Source organism: Ciconia boyciana, chromosome 4 (genome assembly GCF_034638445.1).
Source record: "Ciconia boyciana chromosome 4, ASM3463844v1, whole genome shotgun sequence".
Taxonomy (NCBI): domain Eukaryota; kingdom Metazoa; phylum Chordata; class Aves; order Ciconiiformes; family Ciconiidae; genus Ciconia; species Ciconia boyciana.
The window spans coordinates 46,924,244-46,942,899 of NC_132937.1; the positions used below are offsets into that span (position 1 = coordinate 46,924,244).

At 36.4% G+C, this 18,656-nt stretch overlaps 1 protein-coding gene across 9 annotated transcripts in view; it reads left to right on the forward strand.

The window, feature by feature from the left end:
- SMARCA2 (SWI/SNF related BAF chromatin remodeling complex subunit ATPase 2) overlaps positions 1-18,656 on the forward strand; it is a 119,271-nt gene that overhangs the window by 74,187 nt on the left and 26,428 nt on the right. For all 9 annotated transcript variants that reach the window (XM_072858982.1, XM_072858980.1, XM_072858984.1 and 6 more), the window contains 2 exons: positions 2,269-2,346; positions 7,223-7,441. In XM_072858982.1, coding sequence (XP_072715083.1) covers positions 2,269-2,346; positions 7,223-7,441 — 297 coding nt within the window. The remainder of the gene's footprint in view (positions 1-2,268; positions 2,347-7,222; positions 7,442-18,656) is intronic.

Here is an 18,656-nt window from a genome sequence, read left to right on the forward strand (position 1 = left end):
GTAGATAGATTAACTTGAAACCAATAGAAATTTTCAGTAAGCCTGTGGATTTGTTTTTAAAATTGACATAATTTTGTTATGTTTTCAAAGCCCTAGAAATCATTTATCTGAAAATGTTTCCAAAGTCAGGACTGTAGTTCAGGCCTACTTGACATGCCTTATTTCATAGATGACTTCAGAGCAATCTGCTTCTTGTGTGTTGTTCAAATACACTTGGTCTGCTGTCCTGAAGCAAGCACAGATTTAACCAAGGTTTGCTTGCCGTAACCCAGCATCAGTCTTCAAAGCAAGCATTGGTATTGCAGTCTGACTGTTAGGAGTCAGACTGAAGCTGAAGCTTTCAAGTAAAATTTCTTTGTGAACAGAGACTATGCGAAACTTTGCCCAAACACTGAAACTGCTGAGGGAGTAAGAAGGATTGAATTTGCACTGTCCTTCACTGGTCAGCCATTGCTTCTTCATTGCAACAGCCTAGAAACAAAATTTGAGTATCAAATGGGAGATTGACAAGAAAAAGTAAATCTCTCAGTTAAAAGTTATTAATGTCAAAACAACTTTGACTTGCAAATACGGACTAGCACATCTAACAAAGAGATTGTTTAGTGACCACATAGTTAAATATTCCCATGCTAAGCATGCTTTAAACTTGCATATCAAAGCTTTTCACACTTGTATGTAGAGCACCATATTCTATTTGTACTTTCTTAGTAGTTTTCATAAATTCAACATCAAAAGTCCCGTTATTTTTCTTTCTTCTTTCCTCTCCTTTTTGCTGTGTTTTTTCTTTTAGCAGTACTAGATAAAGCAAAGAGATAATTTCTGGGTATTTAGAAAGATATATTAGAACAATAGGAATGTATGACAGGTGATTAGAAGTAACTTGTTCATGGAGGCATTTTTTGTTGGCACTGGTGTTTATAAATTTTTCTTCTGTCAAGTTTACCTGGTTGGCAACGGGATTATTCAGACTAACCACAGATGATGTGGGCACTGTTGTTACAGCTTCTGCTGTGGGATCCCTTATTTTTTTCAGGTCACAAGTTGCTCTGTTTGAGATGATAGGAAGCATGTGAAACTTTAATGATGTTCACATTCTTCACTGATCATGAAAGAAGGGATCTGTATTCTTTTTTTCTCTGTGTGTGTAACTATGTAACTTCCTTTTCTTGAATGTTGAAGGAGCTCTGACTAGAAGTGAGAAGAAGTAGCTCTCTATCATTTTCCCAGTTGCTTTCTTCATGTTAAAATTTAAATTATATGTACATTAAGGTACAGAGGTGTTTGTTGGAAATTGCATTAAGGACTGTATTTTTTTCTGAGGTGTAGAAATCTTGCCCGTGGAGGGAAAATAAGATGTGTGGCTGTAGATAAAGGCCTTTTCTGTTTATTTCTGTGAAAAAAAGAAAGCTACAGAATGTTAGGTTTTTTGGGTGCTGTATGCAGCATTCTATACTCCCATTTCACTGAATACAAAACATGAGTTTTCATGAAAAATTCTAGGTCTGCAGCATACTGTAACATAGGTTCAGTAAGCCTTATGTAGGAACCAGTCTGTAGTTTTATTGTTTTGCTTGACCTGTTGTCAGATTTGAAATGCCATGTGTTTTCAAAGTAATTCAGGGAGGGAGACTGATTGTGTTAAAATGGGTACCATAGCTGTTCAGCTTTAACATTTTTAGTTGAATTCTACAGTTCTAAATTGCTTTTCCAAGGACTGTTTCTGGTTTTATTAAATAATTCATTTTGTCTGAAATGAGAGGTTCACATCTCAATTTGTAAGCAGATAATGATGGTCAAGAGAAAGAGGGATTCAGCAGGTTTTTTTTCCAGTATAATGGCGTTTCCTTTCTTTCATTTAACCAGGACTTTTTCTTTTTCCTTGCTTTGACAGCAAAGACCTCATAATGCAGAATGATATTTCTGAGGAGTACTGTAGAACAGCAGAACGGAAATGCATATATTTTAACTGAAACACTAACTGTGCTTCTGACCCAGGAAAACCACAACCCAAAATTTCCTGGTTGCGTATTTGCTCATTTCCTCATTCTCAATTTATGAAGATGGTAATAAGTCCCAATCTTCTCTCAAATTATGTCTATTTTGTGTTACTTTGAATCGCTGAACACCTTAAAAAGTTTTAGTTTCATTTTGAGTGTTTCACACGTGTTGTGACAGAAGGAGGGTCAGCGCAACACTGACCTGATGGAGGCTGTTACTTCAAGTTGAATGTAGCTTCTTTCTAATACCCTTATTGATCTGTGTAACCAGGAGGAAGATGAAGTTCCTGATGATGAGACTCTGAATCAGATGATTGCTCGACGTGAAGAGGAATTTGATCTCTTTATGGTAAGAATGATATGATTGTAAGTAGGATGTCTTCTCTTGTGTTTTTAACAAAGGCCTTAACCTTTGTCATTAAAATTTTGGAAAACTTTGTTGGAGAAATAAGCTTTATTTACTTGCATTGTTTATCTGAGGAAAGCAGGGTAGTCTCCTTAAATACAGAGTTCCTCACGTGACAGAAAGACTTCAGAGATCCTTGCGGATGGTATAGTGGAACAGTGCCAATCTGGAGGAAGAGTCTGGCACGACCTGAGAAATTTACAGTGCAAAACTGATAGTCACAGTTTGGCTTGCTAATTCTACAACATACTTTTATTTTTCAACATTTCTTCTGACTTTTGGGCTATGATATTGGCAAGGACAACTACAGGAGCTTAACAAGATAGTAAATTAGTAGACTGACAGTGCTGTTTTCTTTGTGAGTTAACAGCTAACCAGTTAGCTGCATATCTGCTGCTACAGTTGTTGAACAGTTACCGAAGTAGAGCTAGTGACAGTGGTTCAGTGATGGAATAATTGGTCCAACAGGTCCAACACTGATGGAATAATTATTAAAATGTCAGTATAGGCATGGCTCTTGCCTTTTAGTGTGCATACAATGTGAGGATTGCTGGAGGACTTTTGACACAGCAACAGGAGAATACTTAAGTACTGAAGGCAAAGCACCATCCCCTCTAATTCTACAGAGGCTGCTTTGTTCTTCAAGGTGGAACAAGTCAGACACTCGTATGTGGATGAATGGAAGTGTATCACACTTGTAAATTAAAGTGTTATCCACAGGAGCAACCACTGATAGGACCACAGGTTTTTAATCCCCCACCATCTTCTGCTCCAGGATTCATCTGTAAAACTTCAGTTACACAAGTGTGCAAGGGCCCTTTTTACGTAAGTGACAGTTGTTCAGGGGCACAGTTGGCAAAGACCATATTCCCGCACATGGCTGTGCCTTTTATCATTGCTGACTTGCAAATTTAGTCCTTTTGTGCCAAGTTTCATTTAATGTTGTCTCAGAAGAACTGAAATTCCTAAAGCTAGGCTGCACAGAAAATGAATGCTTACAGACACCCGTCCTTTTAACTTTCTTTCAGTGATTTGGGTGTAAGGAGATTTACATGACAGAAACCAAGTGGTGTCCATTTGATCCAAAACTCAAACGGAATAATTTCAGCCAAATTATTGGCTGAAAGTACCCTGAGTTCTGTGAAAGTGGATTGGCTACTGGAAAAAGCTTCTCAGTACTTCTCCTTTAGACCCAGAAGGAAAGAACCAATCCATGGATTCAAAGTAGTTGATGAATTTATGTCTGTTTGCAGGAAATTTCTACAACTCATCTTTTTGGGTTAAGTTTGAAGGCTATTACCAGCCATTCAGTAAAACAGTTGAGGGGCCTAGAGTGAAGACAGTTTTAGCACTGTGTGGGCTGAATTTATGTTTTTCATATTAATTTACATGGAAGTTTTTAAGAGAGAGTAGAGAGTTTGTAGTAGGTAATAAAAATTTGAAGATGCAAAGCTAATATGCTTTGAAAGCTGGGGTTTTAAAATACTTAAGATAGAAACAGTGAAGTTAAATATTAATGGCTAAGAAATAATTTTAATTGTTAACAAAGAATTTGTTTTTCATTTTAGTAAACTTTTTAATTATAAAAGAAAAGTCTGAAAAACAAATTTGGCAGTCAGGGTTGTTTGTCTTCTTTTTATCAATATTTTAGGTCTTGCATAGTCAGATAAAGAATACAAAGATAGGTTTGTGTTCTCCTTACCTCAGTGATACCTGTGCTGCCTCATTCCCTCTTAAGGTTGTGCATATATAATCAGAATTCAGAAAACTGCAATATCCAAGACAAATGTATTTTGGTTTGTTCATTTAACTAGGCCTAGAGGTGTAAAAGCATGTATTTTGCTTATTTAAAGTGGGCAGTTCCAAAACAATAGGCAAGAGGGCAGATTGGTTCCTTGAGAAGCTCTTCTGTGGTTGCTTTTCAGGTTAGAAGTGTTCTTTGACATAGATCTGAGATGTAGCTGTAGAACTAAATGCACTGTTCAGAAAGAGGATGTGTACGAGTGGACCTTGCTCGCCTGACTTTTAGAGGCTCTGCATATATAACTATAGGTAAAAACTGTAGATAGCCTCAAACCTCACGCTGTCCTACTTTTGCATTCAGTGCAAATGGTGGCACTTCATTGCATAGTAAAAAAGTCTACGAAATATTCAGAGAAAAGTCAGCGTATCGATGTGATCTGTACAACTCTTGCCATTTCATAATAGTGTGCTTCAACAAGTGTTACTCTTCCTGGAAAAAATTTCAAGTTATTTTTAATGTTATATTTACTTAAAGATTCCTGATGTAAAAACTGCCTTTCAAGTGGAAGAGTGGCCTTTCGAGGAAGGCCTCTCACCAAAATGGATGCCAGTACTCCAGTTGTGCTAATAACAGTTTATCTCCTTGAATCCACAATGGCAATATAGCAGCAACTGAGTGTATAAATTATTGGTTTTACACTGAGTGGCTTGGATGGGTTTTTTTTAAGGACTATTTTAATTATAATTTGCAAAGTTTAAGATAACCATTCACAGTTCACAGGACAGCAGTGCTCTGTGTTTTTGCTAAACTGGAAGTTTTAGGCCTTGAGTGTACCAACACTTGAGTGTACCAAGTAAGTTCTTCACTTACTTGTAAGCATTGGTAGCGTAGGACTTCTTTATTTCCAGCATTTAGGCCTCATTGAGGACAGTGTAAATACAATTACTTTATTAGTTACAATAAAATAAGGTAGATCTGGTTTGGAAATACATGTTTTGGTAAGACATGGGAAGATAGGACCAGAGGTTTCCCGGAGATAAAAGTAGTTTGAGTAGTATCCTAAGAAAAAACAAATGGCTGCTTGTATCTCTTACATCTCAGATTAACTGAGAGTGTCTTTAATTTTCCTTCCCAAGTGCTTTTATTTCAGAAAACAGCTATTAAAATATACTACTTTAGTGTTCAGTCTTTGTCTTAGAGATGGAAACATGGTCATCAGGATAAAAAATGAAGTTTCAGCATTCACTTCATATACTTAATATCATTATAATATGATGTCCCTGACTTCACTGAAGTTCTCTGCTAAATAATAGAGAAATCTATCCCATCTATCCTGTTTGGGCCTTCTCTCAGTGCAGCTTGCTGGTTGCCAAGTAAACCAAGCCACATGTCTGGCTTGAATGAGACATTTTTTGAAATTAATTCAGATTGAATGAGATGTTGTTTAAAAGGTGAAATATGCAAGTGTGCTATAAAAAACTAAAGGCTACACAGCCCATTCATCATTGTCTGAGGTAATGAAGGATAGGGAAAACCCACATGTATTTATAGTTGCTTCTTGAATGTAGTTGGACCTGCAGACTGAAGACACACATCTTACATTCTGCTTTTCACTGAGTTTAGAAACCAGATAGGGCACCAGACAAGATGATGACGACCACTTCTAAGATGCTGTGCCTGAGGTAGTATTTTGGGAATGCTTGTATTTGAGAAGTGCCAAGATGAGAGAAGATTCAGCATATTCAACGGTGCCATCATTAAGCCTCAGTTAGTAAATCTGGCTGGATTTGAGCTGCACCTATAGATGGACAATACCTCTGAATTTATGCATGTCTGTGTCTTGGCTAGGGGTGTAAAAGGATAATACGTCTAGTTGGCATCCTGTATAAGTGCAGCATCATGCACAGAAAGGGAGGGGTCTGCACATAATTGAGAATGCTTTTTACAAATGTTTACTGGCCAAAGCAGTAGCTTGTTCTAATGCTACAGCCAATTTTGGTGCCGGTCTATTTATGTTATTTTTTCAGATATGAAAATTAAATGCTTGGTGGCCATCTGTTTGTTTTCTCTGCTTAGCAACTGATTACTGAGTGTTTAAGTACTGTATGACTCTTCAGAAGGCCTATTTGAAAAGGCTATTTATATTATCTGATTTGGGCTACTTTAAAAAATGCAAATGAGATTCACAGGACCATTGGAGCCTAGGTCAGCATGTAGTCAATAGACAGAGGTGGATGCTTCCCCAGGAGGATTAGAAAGCACCTCACTGATGAGTCTACAGTAGGTCATGGGAGTGTATCCTGAGTATCCCTATTTGTTTTCTGAGGTAATTGCTCACCACACTTGAAATTGATTTATATGATTATTTCAATTTCAGCTTAAAGTCTTAGCATTATCTTCTAATATTCTTAACACTTTACGTAATCTTACCTGGTATTTTTGTATGTGTTTTGATTTTGGCCTAGTACAGGAGTAAGATCAGGAAAAACTCAGTGGTTTACGCGTGTTGGCTTTCTGGCACTGTGTAGGCAAGCTTTTCTCTGAATTTCTTAAATCTATCTCTTGATTCCTTTTTTCTAATACCAGCTTTTAAATTTTCTTCTTCTGATATTCAGGCTCACAAAACTAGTGTGTTTTCAGTTATTCTTTTTAGTTACATAATAATAACACCTTATGGCAATGTTTTCAAGGAACAGTTAGTATTTGCAGATCACATTTATGAATACAAAGAAACCATAAAACCTGTGCAAAAAAGGAAGAGAGTTATTTAATTAACACAACACAACACAACAGTGTTCTTGTGATCTGCTTTGTATCACTTACCTGCTGTGTTGTCTCAGTTACTTCAGTAGAAGCTAGTTACAGAGTAGTGAACTTGACTGAAAATCAACCATCAAGTGTAGCTTCTTCTTTCTATAGTTGCATTTTAGAAGTATTTAGAAGTATCGTGGAAGGAAAATACCTGTAAAGGACTTGGTTTAAAGTTTCAAGTATCATTAGATAGCCAGAAATTTCCATGATTCACTTTATATTTGACCTTAAAACTGTTTTATCCTTTCCCAACTGCCATTGCAGCGCATGGACATGGACCGTCGCAGGGAGGATGCCAGAAACCCCAAGCGTAAGCCCCGCTTGATGGAGGAGGATGAATTACCATCCTGGATTATTAAGGATGATGCTGAAGTTGAAAGGCTTACCTGTGAAGAAGAAGAAGAGAAAATATTCGGAAGAGGATCCCGTCAACGCAGGGATGTGGACTACAGTGATGCTCTCACAGAGAAACAATGGCTGCGGGTAGGTTGTCCTTTTTTTTTTTTTTTTCTTTTTTTTACAGTTCACATTTATTAATTTGTGGTGGGGTTTTTTTCTTTTTGAAGGCTGCACAGTTGCACCAGGGAGAGCACAATGTAGTGGTTAAGGCAAAGATAGTCTTATTATCCAGCTTTTGCTGCTGTGTTGAAGACATAAGTAAGTTTTAAGCTGCATTGCTGAAACTTAAATTAGTGTTACTAAAAGATGAATTAGGACTATGAGAGCTTCTTATTGCAACTATTCTATTGCCATGGATCTCGACATATTTCTTACAACTTTAGACCCTTTCATAAGTGTCATCTTCAAGATACATGAAGAATTCTTTTACGGTGGAGAAGACCAGTGATCAGTCTATATTACAGCTTTGTGTGCTACAGAAGCTTAATTTTATTATTTTTTTAAATACCTGAATTTAACCCTTTTAAAAATTTGGGAACTTTCACATAAGTCTTCTTTCTGTTGTGCTGTTTCATTTCCAAGTCCTGAGCATTTTTTGGCTCCAATGCGATCAAAACCCTTGATAAATGGTATAAGAATTTCAGACCTGAAAGTAAAGATTCTAAACTTAACTCATACCAAATCTGTGATTTTGTTGTACTTGAGGATTCTTGCCGTTCTTCTGCAAAACACATCTAATGAATTCTAATGTATGTGCCTTTTCAGAATGCTAGTAACAGGGGTGGTAAGGAGGTGTGGATTGATTGTTGGAAAGTCTTTTCAAAATGAGGAAACTTGATAATGTTATGATTTCCAAAACATATAAAGTATTGTATATGTAAAACTAGTCTACATGGTTTGACAGAGTAAGTTTTGTCTTAGAATAATTACAGACTTAATGCCAACATGAATATACAGTATAGTTTTTGGGTATAATTTGCTAAAGATAGGTAGAAATCTTACCTACATCAGTTACAAACGTGATGTTTGTGAGAGTGCATTGTGCAATACTATGAATCCAGATTCTGCTGCTGTGCGTAAAGCTTAGGGGAGCAAAGGTTTGAATTGTACATCAGCTGTAAATCTAAGCAAGTTTGTGAAACACAGGAGTTTGATACTTGACATTTTCAAGTAGTCAGTGGAGAAGAAGGACCTAAAAACATAAACTCCCATCTGGATTCTTGAACATTTACCCTTCCCTACAGTGGAAGTGCTTGCAGTATAGTGTACATCTACTCAAGGTCATTTTAAGCTAATGATTTTTAATGATGGAATACTCTGGCTATGGCAACATAGAAGTTAACTTCGGCTTGCATGTTTTGTGTCTTGAGTTGGCTCTGCTATTTGTGCTTAGTGCTTTACTGTCAAAAATGGCAGCCCTAAAAAAATCATCTAATCCATCTTCCTACTCAGGGCAGAATTGGCCAGTCCTGTGTCATTTATAACAGATGTTCATCTGATCTGTTCTTCAAGGCCTTCCCTAGCAGTCAATTTAGAAGTCCACAGGGAAATGTGTTTAACTGTTTGGCTTTCCCTTATATTTTATCTGAATTTTCTTCTTGGATTTTAAACCAATTACTTCTTGTTCTAATCAGTCTGGTCATGCAAAACAGGCTGCTACCTTTCTTTTTTAACATTTCTTTATGTCATAGAAGAGGTGTTGCCCTGTTCAGTCAATTCTCAAGGTTAACAACCACTGCTCATTCTGTCTTTTCCCATAGTTCCTGTTTTCTAGATCTCTTGATTGTTTTCACTAATTTCCCCCAGCTGTTCTACGTTGACTGACATCTTTCTGCAAGTTTGGTCAAAAGCTAGACATCAAAATTCCAGGTGCAGTCTCATGTGAATAAGGAGGAGTTCTTTTGCATAACTTCTAGGATACTTAAACCTCACTATCCAGTATTTATTTTTCTTAACAGTAAAGCTATTGATTTGTGTTAAATTTTTGATCCAGTATATGCCCTTAATCCTTTTCTCTGGATCTACTTCCTGGCCAGTTTTTCAGAATCATGTTTTGTGTAGTCGATCTTTCCTTCCTGGTAAGAAGATTTAGCATATGCCCTTGTTGAATGATATCCAAGTTTTCTTCACCAAAATTATTCTGAATTTTAAGACTGTCCTCAGGTGAACTTCTGATCAGCTTGGTGTTATTTGGAGATTTAGTAGGCATACTTTCTATTCTGTCTTCCTAAAGACACTAAAAATGCTGAAAAACACTGGACCATTTGATAAAGAGCCATTAAGGACTATTCTGAAAGCAATTTCTTACCAGCTCTCCATTTACTTGGTAGTAATTGTTTCCATTGTTTGCTTCTGAGACTGTTGTGTGAGGCCAGGTCAGAAACCTTGCTAGTCAAGATGGTATATATACTACCCCTTTTTCAACATGGCTTGTTATTCTGTTGAGAAAATTAGTCTCCCTCCTCCTCCCTATTGAGTTGTTAAGCATGTTCTCAAATTAGCTAAGTTAAAGCTGTCAGATTGCTTCACCATGCATTGCAGTCACTACTGTGACTCTTGTATACATATTTTAACTTACGCTTTCACATGGACTTGAGAGTGTGTTGAAACAAATGCAAGTGTAGGAACTACTAATACTTTTTAGACTCTTTGTTCAGAGGAATTCTATTTGCAGTCTAACACTGCTTATGCAGGTTCAGAATAAAAACTCCTCTCCATTGGGTGGAGACTGAAGTCTAAGTCAAGTTTTCTGAGTTTTTTCATTATCTTATTTTCCACGTGTGTGTGTAAAACAGAGTTCTTTGTCACACCCATTGGCCTCCCACCACCATCACTTTTATGTCTTCTTTGAGAATTTAAGTGTTCATCTTTTTCTGTAATGACATCTCTGGAAGACTGTAGAAAAAGCATAATAATTTTGTACAACATTTTCAAGGAAATCTCTAACTATATAAACAGATAAAATTGTGGTAGATAGTTTAGAAGCATTTGTATCTTGTGGCTTTGTCACTGTAACTTGTAACAGTATTGTGCATATTGCATGAAAACTTTGAATTAATCATTTCATGTTAACTTGGATGCAGTGAACTACTTATATCAGTGAAACTGGAAAAAACAGAAGAGCCAGTAAGTTCTGAATTAGGAATGGTACTTTAATTCATAAGACATCCTTTTACCCATGTTCCGTATCATGGCACCCTCCAAAAGCAACTATAGATACTCCTACTTTTATTGCAGTGTTACAGAAGAATGAGATTTATTTACCAGCAGCAAGGGATGCCCCTCATTTTTTCTCTTGCTGTGGCTGCTGTTGTGGCTTTATAGCTATCTTCTCATGGGGTTTTCTGGAGTAAAACTTTGCATTTCCGACTATTAAGTTGGTTTCATAATATGAATATCTAGTCCACATCTGTCTCTTTTTCTTTATGTGTCTTGGGGAAGTTGACTAGATCTCTTCTTTTCCAAGGAGTTTTGCCTCAATCAGCAGTCACAACTCAGACTGTGGAGATCAGCTACCTGCTCCTTTTCAGTTAGACCCTGACCCCTCTGCTGATACACCCAGTGCTGAAGAGTCTAATTAAGGTCATGGCAAATCCCCCCAGGATCTGCCGTATACCTCAAGGTCTGTATGGATGCATGTATAGTGACCAAGTATGTCACCTCCCTCCTTACTAGGAGGTCAGGTACCTGAGTTTGGAAGCAGGAGACAAAATAATTACAGAAGCCAAACCTATGGACATACACAGTGCTTAGTGAGGTTGTGCTGCTGCCCTCAACAGCCTGTAATTCGATAACAGCCTCCCAGGGAAGCTGTAAGACACAAACAGGCTTCATCACTAGCTGTCGCTGCAGCCTGCTGTTCTGTAACTGTTGGCATGACAACCATATTTCCTAAAAAAAAAAAAAAAAAAAAACCAACAAAAAAACACCCCAGGAAGGAGGAGTTTGCTTCCTGATCCTACAAAGCATTTATATTCTGGAAGTATTTAATGCTCTAGCAGATTCTGTCCCTGCACCACTTCTAACAGATCTGCAAAATACTTTGCTGGATCCCATAGCAGATTATTTTCTAGAGGGGTCATCTACTAAGGACTCCATTGCTTACGGCAGGCTTCAAGAATCAAAAGATTTGTTTGAGTAGTTACAAGACTCTTAAGACAGTTGCACCTGGATTCAGCTTCTCATTCAATTTAATTGCTGGCTAGGTGACATGAATAAAGTTTTATTCCCTAGTTGTGCTGTTCATTTGAAATAGCTGTGCATGGTGGCCAGGGAAACATATCTGAGTCCAAAATGAGCAGTGTCTCGTTTACCTCATGTGGACATGCAAAAGTCAACTGTTGTGAACTACTTGTTTTGGTGATCTAAAAATTGTAAATGAAATTCAAGCATTTGGTCTGTAATTAGTCAATCTTATTTAAATTTACAGAAAACCAGTGCTGGCTTTCATACATACAGAATATCTGGTGAATACTGTTTAACATAATCATGACATAAATTTTATTTGCTTTTTTGTTTATGTTTACTAAGGTAAATATGTTGTATAATAAATCAAACTACCTAGCAGGAAAACGTTGGGCATGTTTTCAACTATTTTCTCATCAGCTGGAACTTTACATAACTTTTTGATTTTACACACTCTCTAACAGTCTGTTAAAAGTTAGGTCTGGCATCGGAGGTCGTAAAGTTGGACCAGCCTGTCACTACAACTTGACATAAATTACAAAAAGTTTTTCCGTTAGGTTTGTGTTTTCTGAGAGGGCTTCACTTTTATGTATACAACTTAAGAATCAATACCAAGGAGATATTTTAAGACATGGTTTTGTAAACTGTGATGGTGAAATTGATCTTAACAGTAGTCTTCGTTAGATACTGAAGCAGCTGTGTGGAAAATCAGCATTACATTCGATAACTGTTTTAGCTTCACTTTTCATCTACTGGTTGTTATTTTTAATTATAATGGAGGTTTTTTATGTAGTCTATATTGGAGGCTGAGATTCTGTGAAGGAGGAGAAAAGAAATAACCTTTTACTCAGTGCATAGTTTATCTGCGTAGTTCATGTACATGATAACCCTCCACCCCTGTTTTTCTCTCTTCCTTACTCCTCTATACTATTTCTGGTTACAATTGCAAGGTTTCCTGACTTGCTACTAAACCTTTTTAACCATTGAGGAAGTGACTATTTGCCCAGGGCATTTGAAGAAAATTGCATTCTGATCTAAACTCTGCTCTGTAGTACTGAATTGCAGATCCAATTGAGTTTGTTAAGCTGCAGGAGAAAACAAGTCACATTTAAAAGACTTTGTCACTGGAGGCTTAAGAAGTCCACCATCCCAGGGTGTTGTCTGTTTTGTGACCAGCAATCATCAGGATGCCCCAGGTACTTTTTTTAATGTGCAAGTTGAGGCTGATAAGTTTTATGCATGTGGAAGCTGATTTTTTGAAGTTGGACATGACTTTAAGGCCTCACAAAGCCAAGCCATTTTTATGTTCTGAGTCTTACTATCTGTCTTTCATGCTGTTTTCAGGAAATTCAGTTCAGAATCTATTTAAGAAAAGGAAAAAAATGGCTACTTTTAAGTTGCAGTGAAATTAAAACCAATGAAGCAGTTTAGATGAAAGGGGCTTTTCTTGGCTTTTGATGTATGAGAGGGAATTTAAATGCATCTACCTGATAGCTTTGGTTCTCTACTTTGGCAAGAGATGGGTTTGTTAGTTCATAAGTAAAAGAACCTGATTTACACTCTAGGTATCTTTCTCAGAATCTGGAGGCAGGATTGAGAGTATTAATTTTGGAAACTAACAAGGTACTTTGAAATCCGCATCAATATTGGAGAGAGATTCTCAGTAAGGCAATTTTTAGTGTTCCAGAAATATTTTTTCTATGAGAGAGACCTCAAGTCAGGAAATCTGAACAGTTGTTTCAGAGGAATACGTATCAGTAAAATATCTTGCCATATTTTCATAGGATTCTTTTTTTTTAGTCTGTGATTTTGCCCATATGATGTTACATGCAAAATACCATAACAAATATTAACACAGTTTCAGTTGGAATTGTACATATATTCTCCCCTAGAAAACATTATAGTAGTGTCACATAAGTGCCCTTCTGTATTTTTAAAAAATGTGAGTAGTATTGTTAACGTTAGACTAAAATAAACTGCGTTTTCTTTGAAATAGCTTGCCTTTTCTGACATATGAAGTTTATATAGCCTGGCAACCATGAGTTAAAACTCTGGGTTTCAGGCTTGGTTATATTATTATTGTTTCAATTGCAAAATTCTGCGTGAAAAAATTAGGCCCTGTGGTTAAGATGCCTGAAATACTCTTCATGCGGAAGGTCAAAATTCAAATCAAATTCCAAAACTGAAACACAAACAACTATTAAATACTTCACAAAATCCACAAAGCAAGAAAGTCCGCATTAAAAGTTTAAAACATTACTGTTGCTAGGGGCATTTAGCAATGGAAAGAGAAGCAGCAAACTTTTTAATACTTGGGTCCACTGCATTATTATGTCCTCTGACATGCCTTGACAATAATGATGATATGCAGTATCAAACTATCAAAGTTTTGAATAGAGGCAGTACATTTTACTATGTTGATTTGCATTTACGACGTGTAAGAAGTTACCCATACCTTTCCAGGCATATATTGTGACCAAAGTATTTGTTCACCCTGCAAAAAGGGAAGCACTTAATATTTTGCCTTGTCATCAGGAGCAATTGAGAGACCATTATTGTAAAGTGCCATCTTTTGAAGGCAGACCTGAGCAGGTGATGGGAAGCTTCACACTGATGTTTTCCATGCCGGAGGCATAACAGGCAAAAGTCATCCTTTTGATAGATCAGTGTACATACTCAGAGCTCTGCTGCTTCTGTAGAAACTTGCAACTTAAATGAAAGCAATTTGTCTCTTCTTGTGTGTAAACAAGTATGGAAGTACTAACTTAGCAAATATGGAAGAACAGAAAAGTTTCAGACTGAACTTCTCAAAAATTACTCAGCCTGTCCTTAGGCATGTAGTAAGTGGAAGACCTTAGGCAGTTAGCTTCCTGAGTAATCTTGAAGTACTCTGCTTGATTAATAGAATGGTGTACTTCCTTACACTAGCAGTGGAATTTTAACTTTAAAAAAGGAAAATCCTACAAAAGTTTTCCAGTAATCGTAACCCTGTAATTTCATTTCTGTACTCTGAAATTGTTGAGTTTAGAGTGTTACAAATTACAGTTTAATGGATATCCATTATCTATTCTTTTCAGTTGGATCTGACAATGTAGTAAAATATTTTTACCTGGATTTCAAACTTGGAACCAGAGGACTTTGTTGCTGTGTATAGCCTTGCTTTAGTTTTTCATACATGCACTTACACTATACTATACATTATTCTGTTGAGAAACTTCACTTCATCTTAAGCATCATTGCCTTTCCAGGAACCTTCTTTGTATTCTTCAGTTAGCCTTTGCTTAGGTAATATTTTTTGCTTGTCAGACTGTGATTTGCATTGCAGTTTATCTCAAAAGACCAAAAAGGCCTTCTAGGCAGATACTATTCATGTTAGATTTTTACTTTTAGGCTGTGATATGCATATTAAAGGGTCAAGCTCTACTCTAAGTCCTGCCACAGTCTGATAACTGCAGCTTTAAAAGCATCCTGAAAACACAGAACTCACTGCATCACTGCTAGAAGTTAGCCTCACAAAATATTGTTTTGGTATAAAATACGTAAAAGATACAGGTAACTTAGCTTTTCTCAGCAAGTTGTCCAAAGTTTGACATAGTTTCATTTCATGCTAGCTTCCTCCAAATTCTGCGAAGTTATTAAAAAACTATATTGGAATTGTCTTAAAGGGCTGCCTCCTACTGTTTATTCTTTAAACACAGTCTGTTTCTATGAGTAAAATTTTTCCTCTGTTGGCATAGGAAGTGAGTAGTCTAATCTCTTGCCATACATTTTCTCATATCATACTCTCTTAACATAGCATGCTTCCCATTCTTAATTGCCTCAGACTACCTGCATTAGTAGCGATAGATCTCTATAACCAATTTCTCATGTTATTGGAAAAATTCTTAAGCCATTTTCTGTGAATAAGTAGATACGAGAGATCCTATGAAAAATAACAAAGCTATAATGGTTTCCGAAAGCTGTTCTTTTTTTTTTCCACTATATTTGTTTTATGTAAGATATTTTATCTGTTTTGTTTTGAATTTATTTACTCCATTTTGCTCCCATTTGGGTATCTTCCACATTTTAAACTTGGAATAAAAAATGTCTGTTTGAGAATGTGTGAATATACTTAAATATAAGGGAGAAAGAGAACATATGAAAGAAAGTACTTAATGGTATGATTGTTGGCAGAAGCTGAGTTTACTTTGACATGCATAAAAGTGCCAGTTTAAGCTTTGTACTTTAAGCTTCTTATGTTGCATAATTAAGAATGGTAGTGTTTCAGGGCACACGTAAAATTTAATGCTCACCTGTAAAATAGAAGCCTTTTATTAGTCTTTTAGTCTGTTGATCAAAAAGAGAGAAAACACTTTTAATGTTTTTCTGAGCAATTAGAAGGCATCACTGGATATCTGTTCACTTGAGAGCCAAATAATTCACTTATTCTAAGGCTAGAGATTTGGCTCAAAAAGAGTGATTTCACACTGGAAATCTGCTAATCATCCCTTTGTGTTACAGTCCTCAGCTGTGTCGTTTCCATAGTAGATGAAAAGGCGGCTTGTTCTTTATAGGAAACTTTCTACTAAGATGTGTTATCCTGCTGTTGGGTGTGCTGCAGAATGAGAGCCGGTTCTGTCTACTTACCTTTATACAGTGCTTAGAATTGTCACATTTATTTTTACCATAGAAAAGATGTCTGTCACTGCAAATGTTAGCAAGGTTCACTGGAAGCAAATGTGGTCCCAGAAAGAGCCAAGACTGCAGTTTGTTTCAAAAGGACTCATCTGGTGAGGGTATAAACCGCCTTTATACCAGGTATCTTTCTGATGTAAGAGTCTGATGTAGAGTCTCAGAAGAAAAGGGAGGCAATGCTCTCTGACTGAAGAAAGGCTAAGCCCTGGAAAGCTTTTTAAAATAAATTTTAAAATAATCCATTAATTCACATTCTGAAGGATCGAATTTTGATCAATTTTCATAAGGAAAAAAATCAAACATAAGAGTTCTGTCTTCAGTTCTCAGCATTATGAGCTGCAAAATGTTAGCCACACTGCCAGTCTGCCAAGACATGTAACATTACAAAGTAAAGATTTCCTACCATTTTCCACAACAGAAGAATATAATGTCCATATAAAACCCTAAATGTCCATAAAAACAGCCCTATTATTCCAGGAAAAAAAGATAAATTAAGATTGTGTGGTATTAAGAAACCAAAGGCCTTTGGCAACTGCAACAGTGTTTTGTGAAAGACAAGGTAAAAAGCATCAGGATATACTAGTCTCAAGGCTGGGAAGAGAAGCCATCCTACATAACTGTTTATTAGTGGTCAGATATAAACATGTTTCTGATTGTTTTTTGTATTCATGATCTCCCTTGTAAAAGAAACAATGTCTTATCTGACTGGGAGACAGTAAATCCTTGAAATGTTGTAGAATTCCTGTTTTTCCTTGCTTTGGGATCTGATCTGTATTGTTGAGTATCTTCATGACTTCACTGCAGCTTGTTTACTCCTGCTGTGTGACATTTGTCTGTGAGCCTGAATGGAATGTAATTGTTACCAGAAATACTACCACATTGTCTTAAACTTTGTTCATAAGTTCTAAACTAATTAATCAACTGTGTTAGCAAATCATTAAAAATGGAAGAAAAAATTAATCTCAGAAGGACAATAAAATGGTATGTCCCTCCAGTAAAAGATTTATTTTAGACCAAAGAAGGAGGATCTGGAAGCAAAACCCACAGTCCAAACTAAGCCGTAACAACCTCGATTTTATTTTCCTTCTAAACTGTGAGATGCCAAGGAAAATAGAACATCTCCTGTTGTAGGACACAGAAGTGTTAGGCTGTTGACTAAATTGCATGCTTGTTATTCTAAAGGAATTTAGGAAAAAGTGAGAAAAGTAATCTCCCCCACCCCTCCTGACACCCCTCAGAAAAGGTAATTTTCTAATGCAATTAATTTTCCTTGCCCCCTCTCCTATGGAAGATAATGTACTTGGTCAAGAAAAAAGCATAACTGAAGTACCGATTATCTCACAATACCTTTGTCAGTATACTATCCTCTACACTGCTGAATAGGCTTTCCTGAGTTAGAATTCTGGATAAGTCAGGGAGAAAATGCTGATAAAAATAAAAAAGGAAACCTTCCCCTTCCACTCTTCCTCACTGAAAAAAACAGTCACTAAATGCTCCAGAATCCTGTCTATACAAGAAACATACACGTCTCCATCATACTGAACAAGATAAAGGGGAAAAAAATGAGGCATCTCTGTCATGTTAGATTTTACTTCAAGATGGATTGCTTGTGAATCTGAAGCCAGGAAACATGTATCTTCCATCAGATGTTTTTCTGTGCTGGTGAAAATTGTATGTAATAGATGATTCACAAATGGAAGGACTGCAGCAGGTACCAAGAAAGCCTTATTGGCAGTCAGAACCCTCTTTCCTAAACATGACCTTTCTGTGATTAGTGTGAAATAAAACGCTTCCTACTTGCTTTCCTGATAGTGGTTTTCTTGGATTTCCTGCTCATCCATTTTACTTCAGCAAGCCTTTGGCACCTGCAGTCATCAAAAAACCTCAGACTTTTGCTGTCCTTATCAAGTTTTTTGAGAGGTTCTTAGAATTCTTCATCTTTGGTTTTTGATCTGATTCACTTGTGGCAAGGGAGACTTGAAGAAATCAGGATGTTCTGTACACAAGAAAAAGTATAGTAACTCATGACTTAATAGTGTTATTTATAAATCTTGTAGACAAAAGTGAATGTACAAAGGTCAATTGCTGTTTTTATGCATCTCAATTATATCAACTGAATATTATCTTCATGTATGCACATTAAATAATTGATCATTTTCTCCAGACAACTTAAAAAGCAAGTATGTATTGAAAAATTTATATCATATTAACTTTAAAAAAACACATGCCATGGCTTTAATCATAATTATTTCCTGTTTTGTTGTCATTTAGTTATTTGAAGTTACAATTGCAAACTAAAATTAATTCAGCTAAATCAGTCTTGAAAGATAGCTTTAGTCACATTAAGTGTATTCCTTTACAACTGTGAGTCTGTAAAGATTATTATTTTTTCCCCCATAAATTTACCTGCAATATTTTCATAAGTGATAGTCTTGTAGTG